Genomic DNA, 24,629 nt, shown 5'->3' on the forward strand with positions numbered 1-24,629 from the left:
TGAGCGCTTGAATGAGGGTTTTTGTACAATTCACTAAAAAGTCACATTCATATTGGATTTGTGAATAACAAAACTTCAACAAAATTGTACAAAAATTGAGATTTTTAATCAAGGGACCACCCAGTGTCATTCGAAATGAAATGCAAGAATAATAAACGAGGTGTAAAATGTTAATGATGTAATAAAATGGTATTAAAAAATATGAGAATATTTCAATACAGCCTAAAATATTTATGTATGCAATAAGATGGTTTAAAACAGTGGTTCGATCGAACCCCAGGGGTTTGGTGAGTGAGTCTCAGGGGTTCGACGGAACCCCTGCTTGGCCATCACTGGCTGCAGATGATCACATGACATTGCTTGTCCAGTCAGTGCGGCGGGAAATTTAGTTCGCTTGGTAGTCAACGTGTGACTGTCGTGATAGTACGTCATAAATTACAAAAAAAAGAATACTTATCTCTTGATCTTTTTTACTTTTTTCTGTTTTTAATAAATGCGTTTTTTTTGTTGTTTTTTTTAATATCTTCAATTTTTAAAAAAAAATATATTTATTTTTCACTCGTGAAAGGTTCGGTGAATGTGCATATTAACTGGTTGGGTTTGGTACCTCTAAAAAGGTTAAGAACCACTGGTTTAAAATCAATACATTAATAATTATGAATAATCAATTTTTAATGGTAATCTGTCATTTAATCTTGAATTCTGGATTCATTAAGCGCATTCACCAAGGGCCGACAAACCTCTGCAGAACGACAGCAGCCAGTCGGCCTCAATTTAGAACATATTGTGTTTGTCTTAACATTCATTCCCCTTTGGTGCTCTAAAAAGGATGTAAATAAACTATAAATAACTAACAATTAGCAGTGAGCAATGGCTCACATAATTCTCCAGTAATCCACTTTGGGCGCATTATCATTTGTTCCCAGTAGCCGCAGTCAAAGTTAACCTGTTTAACAGATGGGCACCTCTCTTGTCAGCCTGTGGGGAGACAGACATTGACTTCCCTAAACACTTGGCTCCTCCTGACCCTTTCACCCGTTGACCCCCGGGTTAGCGGCCAGAGAGACGTTTGCCGCCCCGCTGTTAGAGAGAACAGGACTCCGCAGTCTATCCGGTCGTCTCAAAACCGACAGCAGGAAAACCTTGAATTTGCTGCGCGCGGTCAGGGCGCGGAGATAACGTAACATTCTACGTCTTTGCGAATGCTCGACCCCAGTCCCTGACGATTCAAATCAGTCCTTTCTTCAGAAAAAGCTCGTGTGGCATTTGACGTCTTTACTTGGTTCAGTTGAATGTGAATAACTTGATTGTTGGAAAACTGACTCACCTTGGCAGTGGTTTGGAAAAAAAAAAAAAGAACCAGAATGAATATTGTCCATATTTTTTATGGCTTGAAGTTTAAGTTGTTTCAAGTGGAACGCGGCCTCAGAATAGCAATAAATCAAGTTCAGCGGTCATATTTCCTTCGAGCGAGGCTTTGACGGATCAGTCGCAGACTGCGCCGCGCCGACCGCTCGGGGAGCCCGGCCGAGAGGTGAGAGAAGTGGCGAGGAATGCAGTGAATCCGGAGGACAAAAATACTTTTTGGGCCATCATTTTCCCCCTGACTTGTCAGAAGGCGCACCACGCTGCGCCGTCAAACGGCCGAGCAAAAACTTCAAGACCGGTGCGAGTCAGTGTTGTTCTCCCCTCCTTCTCCCCTCCCCCCCGGTGCCCCTTTACGGCCGTGCCACACGGCGCTGCGTCCACCCCGCTGTCGTTCTCCACAAGGTCACGTCATGGAAAGGCACTTCTCCTGCGAGATGCAGAGAAAACACGCTAACACCAACTGTCACTTAATTCTGCCAGCTATGCAGGCGGCGGGGAGGAGGCCGGGTCGAGAGGGGCCCTTCCTGACAGGAAGGCACGTCGAGAATCAGATGAGAGAGCACTTAAAGGGGACGGACACATGATGAAAAGTAGAACTTTTAATCACAACTTGCCTTTCAGTGCCAATTTTCAATCGTGATCGGACGATTTTTCCTGGGGAAAAAAAGGACATGATCGGTGGTCGCAAGTCAAAGCCTCTTATGGCCGATCGATGTTCATTGGCGACGGGGGGAGCAGGCATGTATGTTCTGTATTGATCGCATAAATTTTGGCATTGACCAAAAAAAAAATTTAAATCTGCCTCATGATTGAGAATTGAGCAAGCTGTGGCTTATTTTCAACGTGCATGCATTGCCTCTATTTTCGATGGGAGCGTTGTCGCTAGCAATAGCTTGACTAGCATTTGCATCCAGCTTTGTTCCGCTCAGCGATTGGAAATCTTTAGCACCCCCCCCCCCCCCGACAAAGCTTCAGCTTGTCCAAATGAATCTAATATAAAATATTAGCTGCTTCTTCTAAAATTGACCTCATTGGGACGACGCAATTTGGCGAAATCACATAAGCCAATAACCCTACGGTTTCTCCTGCCCATGTCTTGAAGGCTAGGCCAGGCAAAGAACAACATGGCAAAATGGCCGCCGACGAAATGGATAAAAATGGTGGCTTTTGCTGCTTAATTTGTATTCCACAAAAGAAATATTTATCAGAATACCATGTTTAGGCCAGTGAGGACACATAAAACATACTTTTGTTAAATAACAATTTTGACTCGACTTCCCCTTTAAGATACCTGGAAACTGGAAAAGGGCATCCTTAAAGGTTTTAATTTGGGTTTCCTTTGTTGATCCGACAAGCGTGGTGTGAAATTGTGTTTCAGTCGAGCGCCTGTCCTGCAGCGAGCCAACGTTCAAGTGATGTTTTCTTTCTTTGGGGTCGTGTGCGCTGAAGACCTTGGAATCTTTTCTTATGTTCCTCCCTGCTGCTCGGCCGGCCACCCCGCTGATAAGAAAACGTGTTCGGGAGCCTTCAGATCAAGATCGTGCGCAAAGGCTCGTTAAGGTCTCGGACGTGATTGATTGTTAAAAAAGGAGAGTTCACGCTTGTCATTGCCCTGGTCCGGGGCCTCAAAAGTTGTCGCACCCTCGGCGGCTATTACGTCTTTTAGCGAGCGTTGGATCCGTTTCTTTGAGCGGGTTTTGGACCCAACACGAGGAAACAATTACCCCGAAGCAAATGTTTCACCCATGAACTTTGCCTTGCACCTTTTATCACCGCTTTATTGGGACGTTTACAGTTTGGTTTTCATCCGTAGCTCATGTCAACGCTAGCCACATCAAATTTCTATGGACCCTATGGTGTGTTTGAATTTCATATGGGTGGAATGACATTCTTTTTTATATTTGCCACCGGGGGATCACTTGTGACGTTGGCTCCAAATAGTCAGCTCGTCGTCACTCCACATATCAGTAAAAGCAAAAGTCAAGGTTTGGACCTTGCCTGAGTTTGAAGAGCAGCATTTGGTTCGCAAACAAGACGCGCGCATTCAGTCAGGGAACAAACTACAATACTGTATGTCAAAAGTGCTTTTCTTATGAGGAAACACAAACACTACATAAACACTACACATATACAATAAAGCAATCGGTCCTGCCTTCACTACCTTCCTCTATTCCTGCCTGCTTTCCATTCTTTCCTCTGTCCATCCTTCCTTTCACATATCCATTTCCTTGCTCCTAGTCTGCTTTGCTTCCTTCCTTCATTCTTCCTCCCTTCCTTCTGTCCTTCCTTTATCCTTTTCTTCCTACCTTCCTCTTTATACACACTTCACTGAATCCTTTGTCCTTATGTCCTTCCTTCATACTTTTGTCCTTCCACCCATCCTTCATTCCTTCTACCCTTTTCCCCATCCTTGTTTCTTCCTCTGGCCATCTTTTCTCCCTCCTTCCTTCATCTTTCCTTGGTACCTTCCTTAATTCCTTCATTCCTTTGTCCGTTGCCCACTGTGTACAGTAGATGCGAGATGTCATGATGCAAGTTGTCATATGCACTTTAGTCCTTTGTTTTTGCTGTTTGGGGGGTTTATTTGTCATGAATTGATGCAATTGGACTGCCGTACGTTGATTTCTGCCTTTAAAATGCTCCATGTGATATATGTCATTGAATCAGAATTGAACTCGCCCTTGGCCTGGCAAATACACAAATACTTGTAATTATGAGCGATGTCACCGAACAGCACGAGTGACTTATTTGTTTTGGGAAAGCGGCGACATGATTTTTATTTATATTTTTTAAATAGTTTTTCTTTTTTTTTTTTTTCAAGCCTGATTTTGAAAGCCGCGCTCGCTCTGGAAGTCTGCTCTTTCTCACCCGTAGTGGCGGTATATTTGGATGTTGATTATGGATAATGAGTTGTAATGACGGAAGTGCATGGCATGTGTGCTTCGACTCAACGTCGTGGCCACAGAACACACATGCTGAGTGTGTGCCCCATTCAGTTTTTGGATGAGCTTCCCCCTTGAGCTGCGATGCGACGTCGGTCGAATTTCCCCCTAGCCTTCCAATCATGATCAAGGGGGCAGCCCACACTCTCCACCCGATCATCTGTCGGCAGGTCGGGTTAAAGGTGAGAGTTCACAAATGGCTGCTTGTATCCTCTCATCAGGGGCACTGGTGGTCATACTCCCCTCGCCAGAGCCCCCTCCTACTGCGGCCGTAAAAAGCGGTGACGCCGCTGGATGGCCCCAAAAAAAAATCCAATATTCCATCAGCAAGTTCTTCTCCTCAGATCGGGGTCATCGCTTTTTTTTTTTAATTCCAGAAGAGTCGCCACCTCGTAGCCAGTAATGAGGCCATTAGTCTTGTGTCCGCCAAATGTCGATGGGGGCCGCCAAATGCCGAAGGCGTCCGTCAGCGCTCATTTTCGACCAGCGCTGGATGCTGGCTTGTGCTTTATTCTGCTAGCTCACTTTCAGTTTTTGGACGGTCGGCTCAGTTGGATTCACAAAGTGCTCGATTCTGGCTCCAATTTGGGTGACTTTGACTTGAAAATTCCTCATTCCGCTTCGATGGGGTAAAAAGGTCAAATTCACTGAAATTGAAAGAATCCACATTAAAGCACTTTACGATGTTGCCTGGTCACTGTCTTGTTTTTCCTCGCTCGAATACGTTTTTAAGCACTCTATAATCCACATCCGATATCACTGTTTATTAGGCGCTGAAGAAATTCGTCAACCTGTCAACTTTACTACTCCGCGTCTACTCCGCGTTTAAAGCTTGCCGACTAAGAGTTAATCATGTTTTTGTCATCGCGCTTCCCATTAGGCCAATTTGCTGAGGACTCCTTCAGTCGTCGAACTGTACACTGTCCAGAGGCACAAAATGTCTAGCCAACAAGGCTTCTTCGTATACCTGCCTGGGTCCAAGAGTATGAAAATAAGAGGAAAACAGCTTGCTAGCTTTGGCTATTCTGATCACCACTCATTTTATAATACTTCAAACCATGCGACTGGCGGCGAGTGACGACGGCAGCGACACCAAGTGTAACTCCATCTTTGTCGCGTAAACCTGTCGGTCCAATGATGGACCGACAGGTTTAGGTGTGCTGCGAAAAATAAATAAATAACTAAAATCACTGATGTCATCGATTAATCGACTCAACGTTAATCACGATTGTCGACAACAAAATTCTTAAGCTGATGAAAAAATATGTTGATGAAAAAAATGTCAATTTTTGTGTAAAGGTAACACTCCGGTGGCTTTGTCAGTGAACGGGTCAAAAGTGCCGCGACCCATTGTCCAATTTTCAACCTTTCAAATTGCTATCGGAGTGAAATTCCCACGAGCATACTGTCAATTTAATAGATAGCATATCTATGTAACATTGTGTTAACTTTGCTGCTTATTTAGGACTGATCTTTTCACAAGTACATGGATATTTTTTTTCGAAATCAGTTTTTGCCATGCTCCAGGGTAAAAAACAAAGAACCCCCCCCCCCCCCCCCCACACACACACAATAGGAGTACTACTACCATAACACGACGACATTTGAATCTGAATGCCTGTTATGTAGTCTGATCGACTTGACTGCATTTTCCTGAACTGGACCTGTTTAACTTTTAATTGAGGACCCCTGCGCTTTAAAAAAGATTTTTGGCAGTGGCTTTGATTGACCGCGGGTGTTTTTTATTCAGATGGGCGTGTTGTTTAGGGTAGACGTGCGCGTGTGTGTACATCATCCATCGGCATATTCCGTCGATGGAATTACATCACTTGGCGTGGTGTAAAGCCAGCCTCAGTTTTGTACCAAAACGCCTGGCGAGTATTTACGAGAAATCGTGTAAGGAAATATAACGTTTGCTCCTGCAGTGACTCTATTTATGGCCTGACTTCCTGTGGTGTTTATTTGAAATCCGGCTCGCGCAGGGAGAGAGCTTGAGAGAGAACGCGGCCCAGTCTGGTCTGGAATATCCCCACAGCCAACAGGCAAACTAACACTCGTGTTTCATGTCCTTCAACTTCTACTTCTACCTTCGAGACCCTCAAGGCTTCTTTTCTTGTCGCGCCACGGAGTGCCAGCCTCCCAAGTGTGAGCTCCTATTCCCCGTTGCGCCCTTCTTTGTTTGGAGCGGATGGTAAACGCGGTCAATGCCAATAGGATTCGTCGGGATGAAAAACAGTTGCGAGTTTGAGGTTAAGTGCGGTGTTGTTGCGTGCGCAAGTGATGGCGCGCAGGCCGTTTTCGCCGGAGTGATTGGCCGCGATGCCTCCGGGCTCGCATACGTTCCTTCAAAAATCATCACGTATGTGAAAGGCGCTGGCTTCAGATGAGGAATTCTTGGAAATTGATCCTTCCTTCCGCAGATATCTTCGTCCCGGCGGGCTTCCTAAGTTTACCGTAGAGTTGCTCGGTGCGCATAAACACGCGGTTTCCTCTTATCAGCTCGCGACACGATGACAGCAGAGTTCTAGGGGGGGAAAACAAGGTGATGCGAAAGTACTTTTTGTTTTCACTGCCAATCTTTCATGTGCTAGTTACATTTTGAAGTCATATTTCCTTAAGTGGCGACATATTCTTGATCAGCGGTAGAGAATTGCTCGAAAATATTTTTGCACATGCGTATTTTGAGTGGGAAAAAAAAATCATTGCTATTCAAATGTTATGCCTTTATTGGTTGATTGATAGTTAAATCAGCCACATAGTGAGTTTCACTCAGCTGCTTGAATTTTGGAGGCATGTCTGTCATGAGTAGACCCACAAAAAACTCTCAAGAATCCTGGGCCCCCACCCCAAAAAAAAACAAAAAAAAAAACACCGGAAGTTGGCATGTCATTGTAGGGTCATTTTGGCCATTTCCAGGGGGTCATTCAAAATTAAACGGTTCCGAGAGATTTTTTCTCTGGCCAGTGAAGCGAAATTTGGCAGGCAGTCTGTCATGAATTACATGCCAGAAGATATACAAAAATTCTGCCATGTTTGGCTGAAGAAACCATTTTAGGGTCCTTTTGGTAATTTCCAGGAGTCCTGTAAAGATAAACTTGACCTTGACCTTGTTTGATTGCTACTAAATTGGATACGAGACAGATGGATGACGAGAGACAAACGTTTGCGAAGGTATCAAAGCTAATTTCACGTAACTACATGAAATTAACGTGGCATGTCCATCTTGAGTAGCCCCATGAAAAAGTTTGAAGAACCTATGCCTGAAAAGATTCAAAAGGATGGCCAATTTGGTTTGAAGCCGACATTTTATTTTCGTTTTGTCCGATTACATCAAATTTCAACCACCTGTACTGGAGAGATGGATGAAGCAAAATTGGTACAAATGTAAGCGTTTATCATCGTTAAAATTTAGTCTTAAGAAAGTACGCTGTGCCCACATTGGAAGTCCACCATTTTGGCTTAATGCAAACATTTTGCAGTCATTTTGGCAGGCGTCATGCAAACACCAAATTGTTGCAAAAATTGTGTCCGATCACCACCAAATTTGAAGAAATATTGAAACAAAAAAAGAGAGAATCTTCTGGAGTCCTGTCTGGATGCCTCAAGTTAAAGAAAAACCGAGCTGAACTTTGGAAGCGGCTCTATGCAGTCACCAGAGTGACCTTAAGAGTCCAATAAAATGTCCTGTCAAAACACGGCTCATTTGTATTAAGTGATGTGGAATATGTACTGTAGCTGCTTCGAGGGGCACGTCGTGTTTTTCTTAAAGGGTAGTTTAGTCGTTAACTCTTTCACATGAGGTTTTTCATGCATACTTCTTCAACTCCCCGGAGAGGAAGTGAGGGAAAAGAGGAGGGGGCGGGGGGAACCTGCCAGGCGAGGTTCAGACAGGCCCCCGCAACCTTGTTGCTTTATTATTCTTTTGACGCTCGCGTCGAAAGGTGTTGAAACGTTGGAACAGAACATGAGAGTCGCGCCGACCGCCGCGTTTCCCCTCCCTCCATCCCTCGTCTCGCCCCCCCAACCGATGGAGGGTCTCTTGCGGTCAGGTTGTTTGGACTGACACCTCCAAAGCAAAACGTTGGTCAAAGAGAGGAGGAAATTTATATTTTTTCGGAGTGATAAATGCACTTTGAGCCTGGCTCTTTCAGTGCCGGCCATTAATTCTCACGCCTGTGCTGGCCAAAGCAGTCCCTCACTTCCACAATGTTTGTCCCATGACTGGTGAAATGTTTCAACTTCTAATCAGCGGATGATTTTGGCATACCTCCTAAATGCAGCTCCTACCATCCAAAGGAATAATGTTCGGTTTTTTTTTTTTTTTTTTTTTCTGTGTTTGCAGGAATGGCAGAACTCCATCCAGAAGAACGCCGGTCTGGCCTTTATCGAGCTGGTCAACGAAGGCAGGTAAGCAACCAAATGGAAACCATTATGTCACCATTATACCGCCAGTCTGCACTGTATGTAGTATCTCTGTGTTCATCTTTAGCCCATCAATAGAATTTTAGCAGAATGTTAGCATTAAGCCAGCGAGTCAGTGGCTGAGCCCCCCCCCCCCCCCTCCCCAAGCGTGTAATCTTTGTTTTACATTCTATTTAGTTTGACAGTAAACTTAAGTGGGAGCGGCTCTAAACAGCTTGAGGCTTGAAGCTTCTTTTTTGAAGAATCATTTACTATTTACCAAACTGCTGCTTGGTATGAAGTGAGTTGAGTTTATTGCCACGAAACACAGCTTGCCTCTCAAGTTTGCGCTTGCAAGTCAAAGTAAAAAAGTCAAACGAATGACGGCTCATATCTGGAGAAAATCGAAACTCGAATCGTTCGTCTCCCAACATAACCACTGCCACTACGAAAGTGAGGATGCTAGAATCGCGTACTCCTTGTTGCCAAATGCACCATTTATGAATTGAGGTCAGCACTTGTTCTGCCTCTTCAAATGGAGGCAACAGTGTCAATAGGACCAACTGTTAAAAAGTTGATTTCTTCACCGATGGTACGAACTAGGACATACATTCAAGACTCGAAATGTACGGATGCGTGTGCGTGCATCGCAGCGGTTATTGATAGCAGGGTCAGGGCCAGAGAGGCTGCCGAGGCCCCGGCGCCTCTGCTCCCCTGCTGCCTTGCGCTGAAACAGCAGGCTTTAGTTACAGTCGGAGCACCGCCCGTCCCCCTTAAACCCCCATGCAGTCCCTCCTCTCTGGCCCTTCGTCTGTTATTGTTCCACTTTGCACACCGCTGACCTTTCGGGGCCATGCAGCGAGGTTTTTTTTTTTCTTCTTTTCTTTCCTTGCCCACAACATGCGTGTTTGATTAGTATAGATAAGTACCGATTGGGCCGGACACTCGCCGGCCCTCCTGTCAAGATTCATATCATTAACAAATCAATTAGCACCTGCGCCCCGGGATGCCGGTGTCACACTCTCACGTGCAAATTAGATTTTCTGCCCATTTGGTATGCTTATTTTACCCATCGTTTTATGGCTGTTACACGGCCGCGTCCGGATCTCGCCTTCCGAGAAGCGGACGGCGAGGGATGATAACAAAGGGATGATATTCTAAGTATGCAAATGTTTCCTTTGCTCCAGGCTGCTAAGTCACACCATGAAAGACCACCTGGTCCGTGTGGCAAACGAAGCAGAGTTCATCCTCAGTCGGCAGAGGGCTGAAGACATCCACAAACATGCAGATTTCGAGGTAAGAAACACCTGGAAATCCATGAAGATGCATGATTTATGAAATGTAAATACATGGCAGTTTTTTGGCATTATTTATACATGGAGAATCATGTTTTTTTTTTTTTTTTTTTTTTTTTTTTTACTCGTTGCGAAGAGAGATGATTTATACACATTGAAACGGCTGAATTGGTTTCCAAACTCAGTCATTGGCTAGCTGTGGATTTTTATTTTGGTGTGTTTTTGTCCTGCTACATGATCCAAGAACGCTTGAGTTTAAGGGCAAAAATTGATGGCCGGATGTTCTCCTTCAGGATTTTCTGGTACTCGGCGGAATTCATTGTTCCATCAATCACAGCAAGTTGTCCTGGTCCTGAGGTAGCAAAGCAGCCGTAGACCATCACAATGCCACCACCATGCTTCACTGCTGGCATAATGTTCTTTTTTTATCAAATGCTGTGCCATTTGTACGCCAGATGGAGCGGGCCGCACATCTTACAAAAAGTTCGGTTTTTGACTCATCAGTCTACAGATTGTTTATCCAAAAGCCTTGAGGATCACCAAGATGTCTTTTGGCAAATGTGAGACAAGCCTTTTTGTTCTCTTTGGACAGCAGGGGTTTTCGCCTGGGAAGTCTCCCATGGATGCCATTTTTGGCCAGTGTCTTTCTTATGATAGTCTCGTGAACACTCACCTGAACTGAGGCCAGCGAGGTCTGGAGTTCTTTGGATGTTGCTTCATTTTTAAAATGATAACAGACCAAATCTTTTTTTTTTTTTTCTCGCTTGGCACGGAATCAAATGTAACACTTGATCAGAGGTCAGTGTTCAGTGGTGGAGTCTGGCCCGTCATGTTAAAAGAACCACTTAATATCATTTTGGGCTCCGTGTGAAAACACAAGCCGTGAAAAACAAGAACAACTCAATATCTCAGAGGAGCTGACTCGGCAACTTTAGAAGTTGCCCGTCGGGTCGGGTCCGTCCCAAAAAGGCTTGCGGTGAACGGGACACCACGCTCGGCACATGTTGCTAAGCAAACATTTTGCTAATGTGGCATAACCGCCACGCCCCTTCTGCTAAACACAAACGTCGCCATTCACTGGGAACTCTCTTTCCAACTGTAGGCACCCTCGGCTGCACCCTCCACCCTTCTTCCATTCCCACCCGCTGCTCTCTAGATCTCCTCGCAATCATTTCCTGTCCTGCAGAGATCCTGTCCATAATACTCCCGCTGGGGGTGTATTTCGCCCTATGACAGGAATATGGCGTCCTCCCCTTACTCAGGATCTGGCCCGGCATTAAAAGCGGCAGACAGGCCTGAGACATTAGTAGCCTGACTGTGTGTCTGCAGCTCCACTGCTAAGCTGCGGGCCTGAGCATCACCCTCAATTTTACATATACTTTTTTATGCTCTTACTGACACTTTTTTGAATTGCACGTAATGACCAGGAGACCAGTTTTGGTCCACACGTGTCCAAGTACTAAATGTATATCTACTAAAAAAAAAAAAAAGGACCCTGGTTAAAGGTTTCCAAGAGCTGTTTTTTAAGTGCACTATAAAACCGTTTGACAGTGTGAACGAAAGGGCAAAGCGCTTAGAAAAATAAGTTTTTACCTCAAAGAGACGCCACACACCAATTAGTCACTTGGTGCACTTATGGCTGATAAACACCTCCCTTTCTCGCATGTATCCGTTTTATTAATAGCGCTTGTCCTAATTAGGGTCATGGTTTAGCTGGAGCCCAATGCATTGCAGCCCACTTGCGGTACGAGAAGCAGGATATACTCTGGACTCGTCGCATGTAGACAAACGTTGAGTCGCACTCGGGTTGACACCTGTGGACGGTTTAGTCTTCGCTTGACATGCACGCGTGATGGGACACGGCAAGGAACAGAGCTAAAATTCATACATAGAGACGCATGCTTTAAGATGGCGGTACACGGTTTCTATGTACAATTGATAAATTGAAACACTTTTATACACGGCTCATAACAGCTGCCGCTGTTAAATATCTATCGTATCGATTATTCTATCATCTATTGATACATAGTTTATACAGCTAGCATGACAGACTACGACTTTGTACCCATAGTTTCTTGTGCAAACCTGCTTGTTTGTGTCCACCAGGCTAGTTATGTTTTTCAATGAAGCGGCACTATGCACTGGTGGTGGTGGGGGGTAAGTAATACAAAGCTGAAACATCTCTTTAATTGACAGCGTCTGTTTGTCCATCCCCAAAACTCCATCTTTTCACAATTGAATCCCCCCCGCCGCCGCCCCTCCCAAATGTGGCTCACTCCTCACTGACCCCCCGGGAAGAAGTGAGAGCCCCTGATAAGTCCCTCTCTGATATTGCTCTATTGATTTTTGCCTGGGTGCAAGCTCTGTTTCAGCCTGATGGAGCCCACGCTTTCATTTTGCGCCGCACCAATAAAAATAACAGGCCAATGAAACATGCCAACCCCTCCCCCCGCAGCCCTCCCTGCCCTCTTGCACCAGTGGAGGTGTTTGGATTTTATTTTTCCATTTTCAGAGTCACTTTTATAACATACCTTTCTGCTCAGCCAGACAAAAAAACGAACTTGAGAAATTCCCAAACTATTGAGCCATTGACCGAGAAGTTATACTCAACTTTTGACCAGGATCGAAAGATTTTTAGCAGTGGCACCAAAGGTGAACTACGATAGAGCGGGGATTCACTTTTGCCCGAAATCTTCTCCACTGAACATAGTTTTGCGTGGAACGCCACGGGACGGAACTGAGTAATCCCGGTACCGGTTGAATGAGTTATTATCACGGTCTTGAGGCGAACTCGATACGGAAGATAACTTAAAGTGTGGCTGGCGAGGTGGGGAAATCCAATTACCGTTGAAGGTTCTTTATCTAATAGGATCCTGTTGGAGGCGATCAAGCGGGGGGGGGGGCGTGGTGTTGTGGACACGGTGGGTTCCCTTCACCGCCCTCCGCTTCCCCCAGGTCCTCCGCGTGTTCGTTGGATTCGGGCTGAGTTGAGGTGCGAAAATCAGAGGCTGCAAATGGAGAAGTTCTTGCAAGAGGTTTTACTGAACGTTCAGGGCACAAGTGTGATACAAACAAGTGTTGAGGTCAAGACACAAATGCGCTAAAAAAACAAAGTCCCTATACGAGTCTTATATGTTCTAAGCGGGGCGTATCTCCTTATGGGTATCATCTTTTCCTGTTATGGGCATCACCTTTTCTGTTTCGGGATGGTGGTTTGAACGTCCTTGGTTTCTTTTTCTTCCCTTGGATAACGGTTTGAATGTCCTTGGTTTCTATTTATTTCTTTTCATAATTTTTATGCTCCGATGTTCTTGATGTCGTGTTCTTATAAAACATGATGATAGATGCTCTGACATTTCTCAGAAGTTAACTTAATGTTCTGGATGGAACACAGCTGTAGGTGGGAAACCGCAATCGAGCCACCAGACGCGCTTACGTACTTGTGTGGTCTATGTTCACGAAAGGTGTTAACTGTATTTTCTGTTGCCAAGGCAGTTCAAATCAAGGTCACCTCATAAGGTTCAACTGGCGGTCATATTGCAAGGCTCAGAGTGAGGTTTATAGTCAAAAGTCTGTCTGTCTGCGAAACATAGTTTTAAGCTTAACATGTAAAAGTGATAACTTCAATCCTTAATGTGAAGGGAATCTCCAGATCACAACACAACAAATGATAGACAGAGATATCTCGCCGGGGAGCCGGAAAAGAGAGGGCGTTCGAGAGATAGGGAAAACGGAATGCGGGGGCGGGTGCAATGCGGGAGAAATCGAAGTCCTTCTTTTTCTTTTCTTTTTTTTTTTTTATGGGGCTGTTCATTAGGGATGAAATGTGGTGCTCTCAGGGCCACGAGGGCAGATAAGAAGGTCTAGATAGAGAAGAGTGAGCAAGACCCATGTCATTTCTATTCTTTCTCATCCCTTTTTTTCTTCACTTTTTTTTTTATACAGCCCCTCGCTTTATCCCGCCGCCGTTATGTGGAGTAATTGAATTGGCGCTGGGAGAGATACAAGGAAAGCCAGACGATAGCACGCTAATTAATGTTAGCCGTCATTGTCTTTCCTCCGCTGAGCTTGTAAAATGATGCGAGCCCTTCCGCCCCACATGAATAACATTAACGTTGAGCCGATGAGTCTTGCAGTGCGGTATCCCCGCCCCTCTTACCCGACGGCCCGAAAGAATACAAGAAATTGGCAAAAAGGAACGTTTACAGAGTGGGCCATCTCTGTGATCCAACGTTGAACCCTCTCACAATGGTTTCACCCTTTATATTGTTGGAATTGGTGTAACACACTTGTCGTCGCAGCAGAGAGCCCCAACCCCCAAAGGCTATTTTCACCGCTTTGTGACTGACACCGCCACCGGCTGTGCACAAGCTGTCATGTCCAAACGGTGACACGGCACGTCATGATTGGAAAATCCAGACACCACAAAGCTAGTTTTAACACTCGTCGTTTTTAGCTTCATAGCAAATGCGGAGTCCGTGGTCCAAATGTTTATTCTATCGCGGCTTGTTTTGTGATGTGCAAGCTTTTCCCGGCAGAGTGGAGCAGAAGAGCATCAGGGGAACGCAACTGTCTCAGTCCCGCTGTCTTGTCAGCGTAATGAAGTCTCCCGGTGCTTTCTCTGCACCTCATTTCATTGCGCGGGTCTGACTGACCAGACGCCCACGCCCCTCCCCTATCCAAAGACCTTCCCAGTTTTTAGTATCGTCCCTTCGGTCTAGTGGAGTGCCGCATTATCATTGGATTGTTATTGGTGGAGACGCGTCTATAACAAAAGCACCTTGTTCTTTACTTGTGCCGGACAGTCATAAACTGGACCCGAGATGATGGAAACCAGTTTTGCAGCTCAAGGAACGAATAGAATACGAGGGCATGCCTCCAAGTGCCGCATTTGCGGGGTTTTTTTGGTCCGGCCGTGCCGGTTTTTGTAGTCCTCGATGTGGAGCTCTGACACTGTAGGCAGACGTAGCGGTCTGGAGAAGACCGACATGGAACGTCTCACACACACACACTGTAGGACCAAAACTGACCTGTGAGAGGCAGCATGGTGCCACAGGGCCACCAGACTGTTTGAAAATACACAGCGGTGTTAGAAGAAGAAATAGAAGAACTTGTTAACTGCATTGTGGGCTTCATTTGAGCTTCCTGCCTGGCTCTTGTTGCGTTTCATGGCACGGTCACAAAATCCACTGCTGAACGCCCAACCTAGTGTTGACCTCACACCGGTTTCGCCATTGGAAATATTCAACAGATAATAAACAAATCATAGACTTTCCGAAACAAAATCGGCAGAAAGGAAATCACTCAAATTTGACCCGGTTGTTGTAATTTGTCAAACAAGCGGGTGGTTCAAACCAAAATGGCTGCAATCCTCTTCCAATTCGGACACAGGTCCTTGAGACATTTTCATGTACCTTGTTATGATTGACATGTCCACACAATGTTGTGTCAGTGGGTGAAATTGACAACCTGGACACATTTTTTCAAACTTCTAAGGTCCGTTTTCCACAGAACTCTCAACCCCCTGAAAAATGGTTGTTTTCAACTGAAATAGTTACGTTTACGTCATGGGTCCTCATATTTGTGCCTTGATAGACAGATCCACCTTTGATGTCCGTCAAGGAAACTGGTGCTAATTTTTAAAGCTTTTCAGCTCACCTTGTAGCCACGCGCTTCACAAATGCGCATACACACACTCTCGAGCGAGCGTTCCTGCATGCGAATAAAGAGGGAGCGTGTGAGTTCACTCTCATCATTATTTAAATGCTGCACTTGTCGCTTGATGCGTCCTTCCCCTCCTCCTCTTCCTCTCAGTGGGTTGTGAGGGTTAACCAGCATAATTGGCAGGAGAACAGAGCCTCATTACACCGCATCAGCCCTCTGTTTATCAATTAGAGTGACAGAGGAAGGTCCAGGGGTATGGCCGCATACAAAAAAAAAACATTAGAGGCGGGAATTTAAAGCTCTGTTTGAAGACACGAACATGCTTGATTCGCAATCTCTTGACGCTCGGCGGCGTAGCCGCCGGGCCGTCGCTCCGCGATGGGCTCCAATTTCTCACGTGCGTTGACAAGTACTCCCGCGGGGTATGGTTTACAACAAAGGGGTCCGGATGATGGCGGGGAATCTGCCTTGTCCTTTTCTGATAGCTCAGAATGCAGATACATGGGGAAAACACAAAAGAGGTTATAGGGAGACTCGGAGGGGGTCCGGCAATTGGTTTTTGTTTTTTGTTTTTTCCGGAAAAAGACCCACTTGCACTTGATCCCTTGACCCGTAGTTTCCAAATTGCAACATAAAACATCAGCGGGGAATTCAGACAATGGGCACGAGAGAGAGAAAAACGAGGGTTTAAAAGAACAATGGCGAACAAAAGTCAGCAAATGACAATGGCTGACAGCCACTTCAATTCTGGAGTGATGCTCCTGTCATGCTGCCGCTCCCCACTATTGATTTTATTTTTTTTCCCTCTCTCGGGGGTTAAAAAAAAAAATCTAATCCAGTTAAAAGAGATCCCTGCTCGCGGCCATCAAGGTTAACACGGCACAAAGTATCTTTCTTCTCTTCCTCTCGCGTTGTCTTTAATGGAATGGTCACCGTACATTGATGGCAGCCTCTTCATCTCTTCCGCCCAGAAGAAAGCGTCTACTCCATCACTTCACGTTTGCCGACATCTTTGCACGCAGACTTTGGAGTCAAGGACATGCCGCGGGGACAATACTGCACGCTAAACTGCAACAAGGTGAAAAGTGGGGAAACACGGTGTCAGGTGTAAAGGGCGGTGGCTGAGGCAAAGTCTTGGAGACGTCATCATATACGCTCCGGATTGGACTATCAACATCTGTGCCGACACCTTTCTGATACCGGGCAGTACATGCGGCTTTGGATACTTGACCTGTTCCTCATCGGGCATTGGTTCTTGAGACTTATTCATGCGTCTGCTTGGTACACGTGTCCACCCACTCTAGCCTTGATCGATTCAATTTGTGTCAGAAGACTAATTTTTGGTGACCTGTTTAATTTCGCAAGTAAATCCCTGAGCCATCTTTTTGTACGTTCCGTCATGAGGGGGACATGTTTTTGAAAAATTTTCAATGCGTCTTGGAGACGTATTCCCAATTTGTCAGCTCGAGAAGGCATTTCATCTGGCCCCCCCCCCCTCCTCAGTCCCTCCCCCTGAAATTAGAGTATGAAAACTGATCTTATAACTCTACAAATGTAACCTTGGACTGTCTTTTAAAGCATGATTTGCTCCCTCGTTTACCATTTTGTACCATGATGTGGTTTTTGGAGATGATCTCCGCTCTTTCCACCTCACAGTCACTTCCCGGACTCTCCCGCCCTCCTCCTCTTGAAACTACATCCACTGTTATTTATTTGACCGGTGAAGGAATTGCGGGAGACGCGAATCTGCGTAATTGACTCGATTAACGCCAACTGTTATCCTTTGGTCTTTGCCGAGGTGCTGTCTGCTCGGGTAAGCCTGGCCCGCGAAGGTGCTGCCCACTATTAGTGTCGCGAGTCATCACGGCAAAGTCACACTCGGCTTTGGTAAATGCCAGAACGCGTATTTAGGGTCTCAACGCCAGATGCTGTTTGTTATTATTCTTCCGACGAATTGATGGCATTTGGTGGGGGGGGGGCTCGACATGCCTGAAAACTCGCTAATTTGTGTGGACTGAGGAAAAGTCACTCCATTAGTAAAAACATGCTCCCAACACCACTTTCACGGCTCTACAAGAAACTGGACACGTCTAGCATAACAAGGTGCATGAAAAACGTCTCAAGGACCCACCCAGGCTTGAAATCAAAGTTAGCTATTTTGGCTTGAAGAAACCATTTTGAGGCAGATTTCATGAAAAAAAAATACGCCTTGAAAGTTGGAGAAAATTTGCCTCGGCACCAGTATCCTCAGTCAACGCAAACTTGGGTGGCCATGTTTATCTTAACAAGATGCACAAAAAAAAGTCTCAAGGGCCCAATTGTGAACAAGAGATTGGCAGTTTTGGTTGGAAGCAGACATTTTTTTAGGGTGAATTACACTTGGAAAAAAAAGAAAGAAAGTTAGAAAAACGTTTGCTCCCAATACCAATGCCTACGTAAAATTGGGTGGACATATCTGTCATAACTGGACGCACAAGAAAGTACCAAGGACCCTTGCCTGAAATTGAACAGAAGTTAGCCATTTTCGTTTGGATCACCCATTTTGGGGCCGAATAGCATGACGACGGCCTGGAAACTCAAATTGAAAATGAAGCCAGTCGTTTTGAGGATGCGGTCAATGGAAAAAGGGTCCAGGAAAGTTACATTTTTGCCGGGCTACCGAAAGAGGCATGTTTGTCAAGCGACAGGGAACATTTAATTTAGTTTGCGTGCTTGCCTCAACATTCCCCCGAAAAGACTGCTGCGTCTGTCCTTTTGCCATGTTGACCTTCATTAACATTTTAAAGTCCGCTTTGTGGGAGTGACCCGGGTAGTTAACTCCTATTTCTTGTCCGCTTAAAAACAAGCCTAACGCTGTGGTTTCATGGTGCTTGGACGCTAATGCTGAGGGCTGAGGCTTTGAATTTGAACCATTCCGAACTTGGCTTTGGTCAAGAGACGGCTCAATGAAGTGTTTGTTTATGCTCATGCCATCGCACTGCAGACTTTGCAAATCCATGACAAGAGCAAGACAAGTGTAATGGAAATTTTTACTATCTGGACCTTGGTAGATGGCTTGGCATAATCATGCGCTTATTTTCGACCTCGGTGAAGCAGTACAGTGGTACCTCTACTTTCAAAATTAATTGGATCTGGAAGAAATTTCTGAACAAGAAAATGTAGTACGTAAAGACGTGTTTTCCATGTAAATGCCCTAATCTGTGGGGCATCCCTAATGGGATGCCAGGATAGTGCTCGGTAATAGCCAATGGCAGAGCAGCTCCAAGTATGTTGCGTTCAGGAAACTCGGAGCTGCGACTAGTTGCCCATACTGTATTTCTATCTTTCGTATCTTGACATTTTTTCCGTAACAAGAGGCAATATTTTCCTGTTGAGGCGTTTCGTAACTTGAACATTTCGTATGAAGAGACGTTCGTAAGTTGAGGTACCACTGTATGTGGATCATTCACCCAAGGTCGTTTGGCATGGTTTGCAAAAATAAGAGCCTCCCCGATAGGCACTGACCCTTAGAAACTGAGCGAAGGATGTCTGCTCGGTTACATTGCTGTGTTTTATGGATTCTTCTGGCCCGACGATGGCTGCGGTAGGCTCCATCATACCCGCTACCCACGTAAGGATCAGGCAGTTCAGATAATGGATGGATGGACGAATAATGCACGCTCCTCCATTTGACACATGTTGTACGTATTCCCTTTTTACTTTGGTGCCTGGACCTCCTCTGACAGATGGTCACATGACATTCGCAGCCACCATTTTGTGGCCTAGATTCCAAACGTTTACGCCCCCCCCAGCTGTACTCCCTTCGCTCATCACACTCGCTCTGAGGGTCAAGACCCACTCTGATGGCGCACAAAGAGACATAGATTGATAATTAAGGCGCTTACACCCGCGGAAAAAAGCCTCCTCGAATGTGATTTATATCTATGGATCTTCTGTCAGATATGAAGAGGAAGCAATTTATGAAGTGAACTTTTGGGAAATGGGTTTTTAACCATCTGCCATGCATCATTGTCTCTTAAGACTAATTTTATTACAGGAATACGTGGAAAGTCAACTTGCTCCTTGCTTTTGAGCTGTTTGCGAACAGGAAAAGCATTGGTTCAAAAGGCTCTGTCCCGATAACATATTCCGACAGAGAAAAATGTCCTCGGTATCGTGTGATTGGGTGTGCCGCGGGGCATTAGTAGCCATGTGTCCACTGTTATTAATCAACATGACACCAGGACTGAAATTACCAACCCTACCCTCTTTTGTCGCCCCCTTCTCACTGACCGTAACTCAGTGCATTTCTTCGAGAAATTGAAGGGGTAACTAGAAATTCTTGAATAGCACCACAAAGGGGCTGCGCCAGATTAAAACTTTCATGGTATCCTAGTAGAATGATTTTACATTGTAGAAAATGTTGAAATGTGCTTTTTGGAAAGATGCGCTTCCTGTGGGGGAGTGTGCCATCTTTGTGCAGTTGTGTGGATGGTCAAAGAAATTACATTTTTACATTCAATCATTTCCTCCATGCTGATTTTGATATTATTCATTGATGATTTCAGTTTTTTGTTTTAATGTGTTCGGGGTCAAGGGTGATTGTGCAAGGTAAAGGTGGTATGCCGTCTGTCGGGTTCTTGAATGTAGTAAACATTTTGGGAGTGCGCCAGAGCTGTTTAACAATTTCACCCCCGTTTGTTTCCTCAAGTCGAACTGCGCTCAGTACTCGGCCGAGAAGCGCGACGAGGAGAAAATGTGCGACCACCTGATCCGTGCCGCCAAGTACCGAGACCACGTGACGGCCACGCAGCTCATCCAGAAGATCGTCAACATCCTCACCGACAAGCACGGAGCCTGGGGGGCCTCCTCTGGCAGGTACTGATCAACAAAAATATTCAATGAAAATGTAAAACGTAGGAAAGAAAATCCCCAAATATGACAAGTCATTACAAGTCCGAAGCAATAGCGATTCCGGGAATATATAATACATTGTTTGCTCAATACGGTATTAACGTTAATACCAATTTGAAACTCTAATTGTCAAGGGTTTATGTTTCAACTCCCTGACGCCTTCGAGTGTGTAATGTCCATCAGACGATGCTTGTTAGGCTGCCACAATCCCCAGAGGGCCTCGATGTATGGCCTTTTTTTGGTTTTGGTTTTTGTTCGTCTTGTACTTCAGTGTCCACGTCTCTCTCATTCCTCCTCCTTTTCTTTTGTAGTATACAGACACAAAGGCAGTTCCGTTTTCAAATGGAAGCTGGTGTTCTACACTAGCCCTGGCCTCAAAGTCTCCCATTACAGACCTTGGCGGCTATTGATGCTTTTCCTAATGGCCGCCGATGGGCGTGCCGAGCCATTGGCGCGGGGCCTCGCAGCGCCGCTGCTCTTTTCATAAATCACAATCAGTCTGGTGCTGTTACGTCAATATTTTTGGTCAATTACTGTGAAGGTCAGGTGGCGCGGCTTTCGCACCAGAGTGGCGGTGAACTATGCGGGGTTCTCTTTGCGGGAACATCTGCTGCAGAGAAAATTGTAAAAAAATAAAATAAAAATCTAAATACCTGTGGGCCCATGTGAGGGATGTTTTATATATAAAAAATTGTATCGGAAAATACACCAAAAATAGAGAAAAAGTACACTATTAAAAAATAACTGCGATTGACTGGCAACCGGTTCAGGGTGTCCTTTGCCTACTGTCCGAAGACAGCTGGGATAGTCTCCAGCACCCCCGCGACCCTTGTGAGGATAAAGGGGATCGCGAAATGGATGGATGGATTAAAAAATAATTCAATATGAGAGAAAAAAAATAACCAAAAACAATGGAACCAGTTAATGAAACGGGCCTGTGAAAATGAAAAAAGGAACACGTGTACCTGCAGCCTCTTCAGCAAGGCATTCTTCTAATCAAAGACAATGTACACCCACTCTTATAACCGTTTTGTTGCACGCACCTGCTTTAAAAAAAAAAAAAAAGCATAGTCCCCAAAGTTTCCCTTCAATAAAGAGTCGGTGAATGAAAATATTATCTCCCGTCTCGCTGCTGGGAATTGTTGCCGCCGTCTAATATCACCGTGACCCGCCTGAACGCAATTTGTGTCTTAATATCCCGCTTCACAGCAGCCGCGGCCTCGAGAGGGAACAGGCGTTATGTGAGTTGTAATTTTTTTTCCGCCCCCATCCTTCGTCTTTATGTTTGTTTGGTTCGCATCCGTTGAGGATTCCCGCCTACAGCATCCGTCGTTTTCTGCGCCCTCGTCTGTCACGTCCCGCTTCAGGACGTCTCCCGCAAAGCGGACGGATTGGGACTATCCGTCCATCCGTACACGTCAGCCTGTCCTATTTCCTGGAATGAAAGCGAATATCATGCAGTGTATGCTTTAACGCAGTCTGTCCACGTTGTGTTTATTCAGGTCAGGTTGCATGTTTCATATGAAGTCGGCCGGTATGATGGAGGATGCCCGTCTTGCGGTCTCTTGGGAAACACTCGACCCTTTTTACTTCTGTCTCTTCCTCATTCTCATTTTTATAAACTGACCAATGTCGCGTGCATTCTAGATTGTTATAGCTCACCAGGGGGGGCTACATTGGATTTGTATGCCTGACAAAAAAAAATCACGGTTGCGCTCATAACTCGTTTTCATGCTAACAGTTTGGAGCTGAGCTTTGAAGCTCCAATCTCAGAACTGCGCCGGCCACCAACCACATTTCACGATATTTAATGAAACATTAGGAACTGCTAGCGAGTCGTGTTTATTTACATCGCTCTTAGTGACGAAATAGTCTGAAAAGACTTCTCAGGCCCACAAAGTGCCGCAAGGTAGACACCTTTGGGGAAGCAGTTCTTCCCCAGAAACTGTCCCGGTCGAGTTTTTCAGCATGCTCCTCAGCAACACCTCCAGGAAAGTGGTCCTCCTCAGGACCAGTCCCAGTTGGTTGATTCAGAATCCCGACTGCAACAACCTCACTTTAATCATCACCACTTAGCCCCATTCCAAGCAGGAGAGATGTTGAGGAGCAGAGTGGAGAAGTGGCAGTAAAAGAGGCCAAATAGGAATATGAAAATGTATCTCGAGTCGAGATTGAAACGTTTTTACACTCATAGCAGCCTTAATTTCAGAGTACAGAACTCCAAATAGAGTATGCTATAGAACTTGCAGGCTTCTTTTGACCTTTCTCGACCAGTAAATCCTCCAATAAATGGGAGAATAACAGGGAGAGAAATCAACATCAGCATTCGACCTTGCTTGTGGCTGGAGCACGAAGTGAGTTACATCTTCTGTCCCTTAGCTAATTTGATCTGCGTACTGGAATATCGCAATACATGCACCTTTCCAGCCACACTCGCAGGTACTGCGAGCAGAGTCCCTACTCAGCCGGGCTTCAGAAAGTATGCCATACGGGTGACGTAAACCAATACGGGTGGTGCAGATTGGAGCAATCGAGGACACGGGGCTCTAATAAAACGTAATTGTTTTAATGAGCAATTTCCTTTTATGATACACATTTTCTCCTGAACAACTCTAGAGAATGCCCGGGGCAACCCATCTCCCTGGTGTTTTTGTCTCACTTTTATTTTTATTTTTTTATGGCCGCATCAGCATCCCCTTTTCATTCAGGCTTTATTCCTCCGTGCCGTCCCCCACCTCCTCCTCCTTTTGCTCTCCCTCATACGAGCAGCTCATTTTCTGCAGCAGAGGTGCTCTAATGGACACCCTTAGGCTAGAGGCTTCCCAGCCGAGGGACATCCATCTTTTTGACTTGTCACACTCCCGCCTGGCGAAAAATCTTTGTGATGTGCACTCCAATTTTTCCCCACTAAATCAAATCTTCCGCCCCTTCAGAAAAAGACGAATGCGCCGCGAGGTCGGCGCGCCGCCGAGGAAATCAATACGGGCAAAATTTAAACAGTATGGCCCGTATTGATTGCGAGATGGGAAATGGACAGCTTTGTAACCCCTCTGCTGGACAGTTAGCTGACCTGTAATGGACAAACTATTGATATTGGCATTACTGTTTCATGCTGTGCCGTGTCATTTTGCCACTATGCCCCTGAGAGATGGAAGGAGAAAACACTCAAATAGACTTGGACCATGCGACAAAAGCCATTCACATTTTTTAAATGTCACTGTACTTTTTGAATGTTTTTGCTCTCTTTGCTTTAACTTAAATATCCTCATCAAATGTGCATCCCACCCCGGAAATAATATGGGCGGTAAAATCTAAAAATAAAATAAACCCAACAAACTTGCTTGCTTAATCAAGATGGCCAATCTGTTCAGATTCAGAAAACAATTTGAATTAAGAAAAACCTTTTCAAATTATGAAATAATTTTGTGCAAATTCAACGATGGGACAAAACAGCCGAGCAAAAAAAAAAAAAAAAAAAAAAATCTATTCACTTTTGATACTATTAAGGTACTGTTTGTCCATTGTCTCATTCCAAATCTGCCAAAACAATATTTAGGCCTTCTCATGTTCTAGTGTAGGGCAGTAAAAGACCTGCTTCAATGGCAACCAAGTCATGTCTGCCATCTAGTGGTGAATATTAATATTACAACATAAACTTAGTCGATGCATATTCGCAGTTCGGCACCCGCAAATTTACGTTTGCGGATTTTTACATCAAGCCCATATTGAATGCTTGTCAGCGTTTTCTAAAGAAATTTGTGGGGCGTATGTGTTCTTAAAAAAACTTTACTCAAAGGTTAAGCCCAACTGAATTGTACATGGGCAGGGTTTCTACAAGGAGGAGCTCGAATACCACAATTTGAGAATCACTGTACGAGAAAATCTGCCCAAACAAACACCAATCAGAAGGTGATATCCTAATTACCGGTACTATATATGGTGGGTTTTTTTGCCTCTCTAATATGGGCAGAGCATGGCATTGAAGGTTCACGCTCGTTTTGAGGATTGGCCATGAAACAAACTTGAGAAAAGGCTTTGCTGAGCTTCACACTTCTTCCATAGAGTT

The 24,629-nt window shown here is 45.1% G+C and overlaps 1 protein-coding gene across 7 annotated transcripts in view; it reads left to right on the forward strand.

The window, feature by feature from the left end:
- lrba (LPS-responsive vesicle trafficking, beach and anchor containing) overlaps positions 1 to 24,629 on the forward strand; it is a 175,606-nt gene that overhangs the window by 60,120 nt on the left and 90,857 nt on the right. For all 7 annotated transcript variants that reach the window (XM_086119001.1, XM_086119003.1, XM_086119004.1 and 4 more), the window contains exons 34-36: positions 8,653 to 8,717; positions 9,899 to 10,007; positions 20,361 to 20,527. In XM_086119001.1, coding sequence (XP_085975127.1) covers positions 8,653 to 8,717; positions 9,899 to 10,007; positions 20,361 to 20,527 — 341 coding nt within the window. The remainder of the gene's footprint in view (positions 1 to 8,652; positions 8,718 to 9,898; positions 10,008 to 20,360; positions 20,528 to 24,629) is intronic.

Source organism: Hippocampus guttulatus, chromosome 9, assembly GCF_054856545.1.
Source record: "Hippocampus guttulatus isolate MCC_2025c chromosome 9, RoL_Hgut_1.0, whole genome shotgun sequence".
NCBI classification, from domain to species: Eukaryota; Metazoa; Chordata; class Actinopteri; order Syngnathiformes; family Syngnathidae; genus Hippocampus; species Hippocampus guttulatus.